The sequence below is a fragment of the Nicotiana tabacum genome, chromosome 13 (genome assembly GCF_000715075.1).
Source record: "Nicotiana tabacum cultivar K326 chromosome 13, ASM71507v2, whole genome shotgun sequence".
Lineage (NCBI taxonomy): Eukaryota > Viridiplantae > Streptophyta > Magnoliopsida > Solanales > Solanaceae > Nicotiana > Nicotiana tabacum.
In genome coordinates, this window is record NC_134092.1 from 75,256,721 (window position 1) to 75,266,371 (window position 9,651).

Here is a 9,651-nt window from a genome sequence, read left to right on the forward strand (position 1 = left end):
TGCGAGTACTATTCCACATGTACTCACGTCCGTTTTACCGGGGGCGCTGCATCTTTTAATGGATGCAGGTATACTTCTACAGGATGATATAGATCTTTGGTAGGGATCTTCTGCGCATCAGATTATGGTGAGTCCGCTACAATTCCAGTGGGCATTCGAGTCTAGTTGGTTTTATGTACTTAGGTATCTATTGTCATAGAAGCTCCATGTACACCGTGGGTCATGTAATTAAAGATTTGAGTTTTGTCATGTATTTATGTTCACAGTATTTACAGGTATTTATAGAGCTGTGTAACCACCACGAGAAAGAAAATATGGGCCATAGCCAAGTGTATTTAATATGAAAGTCAAGATCTTATTATGTTATGGTAAATCATGCATGAGTAATGATGAGAGGTTAATGTAAATTAGGCTTGCTCGACTGGGTTTACTCAGTTGAGCGTCGATCGCGCTCCTCGATTTCGGGGTGTGACAATTCATTACTAAGCGTCTTGTAAAAAACTTTACTTTGGATGATTCAAACATGAATACTATATTTCAAAATTAATGAGGAATTATTAAGTCGATTTGATATGAATATTTTATTTTATATGTTTATTTTATAAAAAGAAGAAGCCTAACTTATAAATTCAAAATAAAAAAATCGAAATAATCAAACCAATTAATTCGAAACCAAATTTTAAAAAATTGATCCAGTTCAAATTTATTTGGCTTGAATTTGGATTATAATTTATTAAATCCAAAAATAAAAAATCCAAAGTGAGGTTTCATAATCCAATCAAAAATGCCACCCTAGTAGGGCTGTTCAAAACTGAACCGAAATCGTTAACCCAACCGAATCGATGCCTTATTGGCTTATTGGTATCGGATTATCGGGGTAATGGATGGAAAACATATTGAGATTTTATAATTAACGGTTTAACGGTTTGGAGGCGGATTACTCAATTTTCTTATCGGATAAACCGTTAACCCGTTAAGAATTTTTATATTTACACTTTTACCTCCATGTATATAAAGTACCATTATTTATCTGTCTTTCGTACCCATTGTTATTTGTATATTACAATTCTTTTTCTAACTTCTTGATTCAATTACAAGTGGCTGCCCAGTTTTATATGAATATTGATTTTTCCCACATATTGTACCTTTATCTATTTGCATATTACAAAATCGAATTACAGCTTCTAGCTAAGTTAAGCGTCAGAGTTTTGAGGGCGAAGGCTGCAGCTTTTGCCTTTTGATTGATTATGAACGAATGTCCTTTTGAAAGTTTGACTGATTACTGAACGAATGTGCTTTTCTGGTTTTACAAATTTGGTTAATATGTGTAATGATAGTATGTGTAGTCTTGATATTGATTGAATGATTGTTCAAAAAAAAATTATTTGGTTTAGCCGATAAGATGTCCGATAATCGCCCGATAATTGTTAATCCGATACCAATCCGCCCGTAATCTTATTGGATGGCTAGCAGATTACTACATTTATAATCCGATAACCGTTAAGCCGAACCGTTAAGTGTAATTATCCGCCCGATCCGCCCGATAAGCACCCCTACTAGTGAAACACACTCTTGAGCGTGAGGTGTTTACTATCAATGTTTTGTTTAGTAAGAGTGTTAAAATGGAAAAAAGAGAAAATTTTGGAATTAATTTTAAAATCCGTAACAAGTATAAGTGTCAATTTAGGTATTAAGCGAGATAAAAAGGGAAGTGAAGTGATGTTGTTATTATCCGGCGGTGAAATGGAATTGTTTGAATGAAACATCACATCCTCCAAAGAGAACAAGATGACTCGTGACTTGCCCTCTCATTAATCTGATGTCTGAAAAACCCCAAAAGTAAAAAGTCTTCTAAACCCAAAACGTCTCCCAAATTCAAGTTTCAAATAACACTGCTCCCCACGACACACTCCCCCCCTCACCCAACTACCCCATCTTCAAAATCTTCTCTCTCTACAACAATGCCCGGTTTCCTGAAACAATCTCTATACTTCTCTACTACAGTACTACATATACATAGACCATAGCAAATTTTATCTCCATTTCTTGTAATTTTTTCTATCTAGGTGTTACATTATTCTGTTCCTTATAGGTAGCAAAAGGTTAGAAGATTTGTGTATGAAGAAGATTGTTAAATGCAGCTTCATTTTGAGCTGATTTTCTTTTTATTGAAGCTTTGTTCCTAATCTGCAGCTTTGTATTTTGAATGTTTGCAGAAAAGCTAGGGTTTTTGGAGCTTATTTTTAGTATTTTGGACTAGGGATTTTGCAATGAATAGAAGTTTTAGAGCAGAGGAATCTGGGCAAAGGCAGAGGCAGCCGCTAATGGGGAGTATTAGGAGCTCAGACGAGGAACTATCGCTGTTTCTCGAAATGCGGAGAAGGGAAAAAGAAAGAAATAATAATCTTTTTCTTCAAAAACCTGACGAATTTGATATCCTTGGTAGGCCAACATCTTTGTGTAAATTAGTGCTTCATAACCTAAGCTCATGATAATTATTTTATTTTGTTGCAATTATGTGTTAGGATCAAAAAATGGTAGTTCACCAGCATTTAATATTGCATCAGCTGCACCCTTTCGGAGGACTCGTGCTGATGATTTCCTTAATGCTGACAATGATAAATCTGATTATGACTGGTAATCTTTTTTGTTCTTCTTCTTTCCAAGCATGTGCTCAATGTTGATTCTTTTAGTTGTTCAATTATTATTTTTAGCTGGTTAGGTTGATTTTGGACATCATAAGTTTCTTTATCCGGTGAAATGTATCCATGTCACTTACACTCTTTTTTCATGTAATTTGTAGATTGTTTAGGCAAATATTGATGCACAATGTTGCTCAAATTATCTTACCTAGGCAGTTACTGGGAGAAACAGACTTTTGGGCATCTCAATGACCGAAAAACAGAAGTTTGAAAGTTGCGGGACACAAACAAACATGATAAGAAATGCATAAATCTAATTTTGTTACTTTTGTTTATATAGGATTTATCTACAAAGTAATGAACCATAAGAACTACTCATCAGAGTCGACATTTCATCGAGTTTGTTGGTTCCAATATAACAAACAATAGATTCAAGTCATTCAACTAGAAAAAGATTTTAAAACCATCTAATTTAGTTCATAGTGCCAAGAAATATAAAACACTATGCTAAGTGTTTAAATCTTGCTGGAAGTTTCCTCTTTCTCTTCAATTGATGACTTTGTCGGATAATAGGAGCTTGAAGTTCTGCTAGGTCATAAGTTTCATTCATTATAAGAGACCTAATATAATCCTTTTAAGGTTGTTGTTTTGTACCATGAAGAAAGAGGCAGGAAATTAGGAAGTAGTACCCTAGTGGTGTCTAGTAGACTGATAGAGGTCTCCAAATCTAGAATACTCTTTAAAAATGACAGGACTAGGTGTTTGTTTGACACGTGTCACCCAAGACTTCGAATACAATTTGTATGTGCATCTTAAACTTTGATGCCAATCGAAATACATTCAAGCTGAATTCAATTTCTCGATGTAACAAGTGGAGGATAGCCAAGAGTTTTAAGGATGCAAATTTAAGTTATAAAATATGATGTTGTTAAAAGTAGATTTTTATTCAAATATCGTGAATAGTGAGAAAACATATATGCTTTTGTAGAGCTATTTGTTTTGATGCACAAATTAAGGACAAAAATTAATGGATGCCATATATCAAATCTAGCACTCAAATAAATAAAGGGGATAGGTGCCCCCCCCCCCCCCCCCTCTAAAGTTGAAAAACAGAATAAAAAGGGCTTCTTCGCACCCCAATTTCCCGGGTGATTCTGTTAAAATTCCATCTGCATTTCTCTATGCTTTATTATGAGATGTTATTTTTCCTGTTTCAGGCTTCTAACACCTCCAGGTACTCCTCTTTTTCCTACTCTAGAGATGGAATCGCGAAAAACTGTGATGAGTCAGCTGGGAACTTCTAGAGCTCATCCCACTGCATTGACATCTAGAGTAAGAATATGTATATTCAACTGTTACATTCTTCTTTGCTGAAATAAGGATTGCATTAATTGGAAATTAGTTTACTCTTTTGTTATGTTTAACACGGGAAATGTTGTCCATCACTTTGTTGTCCATCTTAGTGATCAGAAAGTATTTCACCCCATATCCAGCCACTAGAGGGATGAAGAGATTTTCAGGAAAAGGAAATTTCTATAATTAGATAGAACGACCCTGGCAGGTTGTTTAGTTCAGAACTCGTGCACATGGTGGCTCCATTATTTAATCAAATGCTATCATCAGAAGCCCTCGCTGTTGAATTTGAGAATTGTCTTAGTGTTTAATCTTTTGGATGCAAATAGGATGATGCACATTTCTTTTGTGATCATTCTTATAGGAAATAACGAGTACCCAATCTCTCAAAGATATCACCAATTTGGAAAACTTCATTCTGAGGTATATTTTAGGGCTTAGGATTTCTTTATCCTAATGAGCATACATAAACAGGTATAACAGCACATGCTCTTATGGTGGGGTGTCAGTGATACACAGATTCAGTGCCAGTTGGTTTTTTCTTAATGATTCTCCTGAGAAATTGTAATAATCGTGTTTATTTGATATTCCTAGATAGTAGATGCAATCAGACATAATTATACCCATTTTGATGGAATTGTTTGATCTTGAGGTATCTTCTGTAATTTTGCACGTGAGCTGTTTTTCTTGGTTTCATGCCGTCATTAATTGCTTGATTTATTTTTAGATTATAGTAGATAGAAACAATGAAGAAAAACACCAATAGAAAAAAGCTTGTAAAATTAACCAATGTGTCAGAAAGACCAACTTCATCAGCAACATGTACTTGCTTTATATGTTCCAACCTTCCAACTCATAATTTTCATTAAATTAAGTACATTAAAGAAAAAATAGAGACAGCATAATCGAATAATAGTTTCATAACCATATGATAAAGACTAAAAATCTACCGAAAAAATAGAAACATTTGAAGAAAATCTATAAATTAGTTACAAATTTTTGTAAGTATACATATTTGGACACACACACACACACACATATTTATGTATATTATATAATTACAAGGTGGTATATGTTGCCGATTTGATTTAATATCGTTCATCTTTTTTTTTTTCCTCCAATTCTAAAGTAAACCAAATGTTATTGTTTTTTTTTTGTTTTTTTTTGTTTTTGTTTTTGTTGAGAACATAAAAAAAATCCGAATATTACTGTTTTTTCTTTTTAAACTTAACACCAAACTGTACCAAATCAAAACTCATAAGAGTATAAGTTTTTCAGTGGGTTTGATTCAGTTTTGCCGTTTGATTTGGTTTACCTTTAATATTGAAGAGACTGCAGAACTTTGCTATTTACTGCCAGTAGATAAATATGCGAAGTGGAAATAGCGAAGCTTTCTGCCTGGCAGTCTTAACCTGAAGTCTGTTTCACAGCTTTGTGTAAATTGTTACTTTTAATGCAGTTAACGAATCCTCTACCAGAGGCCACCGCAAGAAGCAACATAGAATCTAGACAGCTAGCTTCCTCTTCTGGATTAAACTCTTCAAGTTCAAGTCTTCGAAGACCATCTTCTTCAGGTGGATCAAGACCTTCAACTCCGACTGGTAGGCCAACATTAAGCTCATCTAGATCCACCATGACTTCAGCATCTAGATCCACATCTAATGCAGCAACCAAAGCAATGACATCCACTGCAACCTCTAAAACAATGTCAACCACTACGACATCTAGATCATCAAGGTCTGCGACACCTACTTCTCGTGCCACCATGACTTCTGCAAAACCCACTGTTCCTCCAAGATCTTCAACACCTACTGCAAGGTCCAATGCAAGGTCATCAACACCGACAAGCAGGGCCTCAATTACTGCATCGAAGTCCACATCCAGGGCAGCAACTCCTACTCGTCGGCCAACGTCAATGTCAAGTACAACAAATACAACTGTTCCACCTGTTAAACCTTTGTCTTCCTTTTCGGGTACCAAGTCAGCTATAACTGCATCACGAAACTCTGCAGCCCCACGTGCCAGTTCGCCAACTGTGAAACCCAGACCATGGAAGCCTTCAGATATGCCAGGGTTCTCCCTTGATGCTCCACCCAATTTAAGGACATCACTATCTGACAGGCCAGTTTCAGCTACAAGGGGCAGACCAGGGGCACCAAGTGCTAGATCTTCATCTGTTGAGCCAGCTTCAAATGGAAGGATCAGACGACAGTCATGCTCTCCAGCAAGAGGACGTCCTCCTAATGGTGTTGTGCATAGCAGTGGAAGCTCTGTTCCTGTCCCATCCATGAGCCGACTACATGCTAAAGCCAATGACAATGTTAGTCCTGTCTTGGTTGGGACCAAGATGGTTGAAAGGGTAATAAATATGCGGAAGCTGGTTCGTCCGAAGCAAGATGACAAACATTCTCCACATAGTAACTTATCTGCAAAGTCTTCGTCACCTGATAGCTCAGGCTTTGGAAGATCATTATCGAAGAAATCCTTGGATATGGCTATAAGGCATATGGTATATACATTCTTTTCATTTAGTGCTGCTATAGAAAAATATTATGATTACTTGAATAACATCATATCAGAAATCCGCATTCCTATTCTAATAGAATATGGTTCTCTACCATATATGTTCTGTTGTTTTCTTGGAGCTCTAAAGTCTGTAGATGATCCCTGTCTTCTTGTTGTTCTCTTACCCTTTTGGATTTGCTTAACTTGAGACATTGCTCTTGGACAGGATATAAGGCAAAGAATCCCGGGTAATCTGCGTCCATTGATGACTAATATTCCAGCATCCTCTATGTACAGTGTGAGATCAGGGCCTAGTAGAAGCAGGACAAGCAGATCAATAAGTGTACCTGACTCTCCACTTGCCACAAGCAGTAATGCTAGTTCTGAAGTGAGTGTTAGTAACAATGCAGTGTATTTCGATGGAAGTGAAATTGATGATGATGTTAGCAGCGACAAAGGTGTTCGATCACCTGCCAGTGTTCATGGGAGGTGATGATTGGCCTTTCCTGCTCCAGGATGCTTTCTTGTTTTGGATCAGTGCCAGTATGAGAGTTTTGACACCTGAATATGATTGTTCACCGGAGTAATGACTGATTTGGTTCACTTGATTATGTAAAGATTAATGCACTACCTAGCTGTATTTGAATCCTTTGTATCATTAGTCCTGTTAATGCCAAATCCTCGTTATTGCTCATGAGAAATGTGACTTATACAAGATTAGAATGTTTAAACATCTTGTGATGAGTTCGATCCTGAATGGTGAAGGGGTAGGGCTTCATTTTTGGCAGGGAAAGGAGTCTTCTACTTGTAGAAATGGCAAAGGGGCAGGTGGGGGGCGGGATGAAGCTTAAGCCGCGTAGCAATTTTTTCCGTTTTCAATCCCACCAGCCCTGCCCTGCCCCACGAACACCCGCCGTTTTTTCCGTTTTCACTTTGTCACGCATTATGAAATTTTTTCCGTTTTCACTTTGTCACGCATTATGAAATTAAAATCTGTATAAGGCACAATTTTTACATTGTGATAATTTAAGCCAATTTGACAAATTTGTTTTAGTGATGGAGCCAGTTACTATTTTTATGCTTTTTCACTGGAAATGCATATTATTAAGACAGGATAACTTGGCCATTTGAATATGAATATTCAAACAAAAATATGAAACTTTTTTAGTCAACAACTAGCCAAGAGAGGATAATTTTAATAACTACATTAAATTGGAAAAACTTTGTGACGACCCGGCCGGCCGTCTTGAGAGTTTTAGCCCCGATCCCTTACTAACTATTTTTCCCGTATATTTTTCTACTATTGTGACTTGCCGGGAGGTTTCATTTTGGTTTTTGGAGTGTTTTAGGACACTTAGTCCCTAAACGGAAGCTTAAGCCTTAAGATTTGGACCACAGTATGAATTGTGTGAACACGACTTCGGAATGGGTTCCTTTAACTCTGTTAGATGATTTTGGACTTATGGACGTGTCTGGATTGTGTTTTGGAGGTCTGTAACTCATTTAGGCTTGAAATGGCGAAAGTCGAAGTTTTGGAGATTTTGACCGGTAGTGAAATTTTTGATGTCGGGGTCGGATCCCAATTCCGGAAGTTGGAGTAGGTCTGTAGGGTTGAATATGACCTGTGTGCAGAATTTGGGGTCAATCGGACGTGGTTTGGTTGGTTTCGGCATCGGCTGTCGAATTTGGAAGTTTCAAGTTCTTTAAATTTGAATCGGAGGATGATAAGTGATTTTAGCGTTATTTGATGTGGTTTGAGGGCTCGACTAAGTCCGTATGGTATTTTAGGACTGGTTGGTATGTTTGGTTGAGGTCCCGGTGGCCTCGGGTGTGTTTCGAATGCTTAACGGATTGAGTTTGGGACTTATGCAATTGCTGAAGCTGCTGCACCTGGTGAAATCGCACCTGCACACTTTGGGCCGCAGGTGCGGCGCCTCAGAAGTGGCCATGGAGCCGCAGAAGCGGTTTTGGCCCTGTCAAGCTGAGGCCGCAGGTGCGGCGATAGATCCGCAGAAGCGGACACACATAAGCGGAAGATGAGCGCAGGTGCGGGCCCGCAGATACAGCCCTTGTTCGCAGATGCGGACCAAATTCCCCTCAAGTGATTTTCGCACCTGCGATGGTATTTTTGCAGGTGCGGTACTACAGATGCAGTTGAAGACTCGCAAAAGCGAGATCTCTGGCAGAAAAAGGGCCAAGTGCGAGAGTTTGATTTCATTCTTCATTTTTGGACTTGAGAGCTCGAGATTTGGCGATTTTTCGAGGGATTTTCAGAGGAAGCTTTGGGGTAATGATTCCTAACTCGTTTTGTATTCCATTAATCTATAGTTGTCTTCTCCATTTAATTTCGGATTTGGGGTTGAAAATTTGGGAAAAAGTTCTTAGGCCGAATTTTGGGATTTTGATCGAGATTTTGGCATCGGATTTGAGTAATTTTGGTATGAGTGAACTCATGAGTGAATGGGTGTTCATATTTTGTGACTTTTACCCGATTTCGAGACGTGGGCCCGTGGAGACGTTTTGGAGCGATTTTCTAATTTCTTGCTTTAGCTTTGATTTTATTAATTAGATTGATTTCTTGAGGTTGTATTTATGGTATGTAATTCATTCAGGCTATCATCAGTTAAAGATTCGGGAGCCAGATATCCCGAAGACTACTTTCAGGACCCGATATGGTCACTATGAGTTTCTTGTAATGTCTTTTGGACTGACCAATGCTCGAGCAGCTTTTATGCATTTGATGTACAGTGTGTTCCGGCCTTATCTTGACTCCTTTGTCATTGTGTTTATTGACGATATTCTAGTGTACTCTCGGACTCGGAAGGATCACGAGCAGCACCTGAGGACTGTGCTTCAGACTTTGAGAGAAAAGAAGTTGTATGCAAAATTTTCTAAGTGTGAGTTTTGGCTAGACTCAGTAGCATTCTTGGGCCATGTAGTATCGAATGATGGGATCAAGGTGGATCTGAAGAAGGTGGAAGCAGTGCAGAGTTGGCCTAGACCGTCATCGGCTACGAAGATCCGTAGTTTTCTTGATTTGGCGGGGTATTACCGTCGCTTTGTAGAGGGATTCTCATCTATTGCAGCGCCTATGACCAGGCTGACTCAGAAGGGAGCTCCGTTCAGGTAGACAGAGGAGTGTGAGAAAAGC

At 38.2% G+C, this 9,651-nt stretch overlaps 1 protein-coding gene across 1 annotated transcript; it reads left to right on the top strand.

The window, feature by feature from the left end:
- The first annotated feature begins 1,734 nt into the window (after nt 1-1,734).
- LOC107781318 (uncharacterized) lies at nt 1,735-7,201 on the top strand. The gene is made up of 6 exons (XM_016602006.2): nt 1,735-2,102; nt 2,217-2,442; nt 2,526-2,637; nt 3,860-3,974; nt 5,455-6,504; nt 6,727-7,201. The coding sequence occupies exons 2-6, from the start codon at nt 2,271-2,273 to the stop codon at nt 6,991-6,993; spliced, it is 1,716 nt and encodes a 571-aa protein (XP_016457492.1). The 5' UTR covers nt 1,735-2,102; nt 2,217-2,270; the 3' UTR covers nt 6,994-7,201.
- Nucleotides 7,202-9,651: the final 2,450 nt, after the last annotated feature.

What these genes read in the sequence shown, in the direction of transcription:
- LOC107781318 (XM_016602006.2), top strand. Translation starts at nt 2,271, where the DNA reads ATGAATAGAAGTTTTAGAGCAGAGGAATCTGGGCAAAGGCAGAGGCAG. An exon ending in GATAAATCTGATTATGACTG is followed by an intron (nt 2,638 to 3,859) that starts GTAATCTTTTTT and finishes TTCCTGTTTCAG; the next exon opens with GCTTCTAACACCTCCAGGTA. An exon ending in ATATGGCTATAAGGCATATG is followed by an intron (nt 6,505 to 6,726) that starts GTATATACATTC and finishes GCTCTTGGACAG; the next exon opens with GATATAAGGCAAAGAATCCC.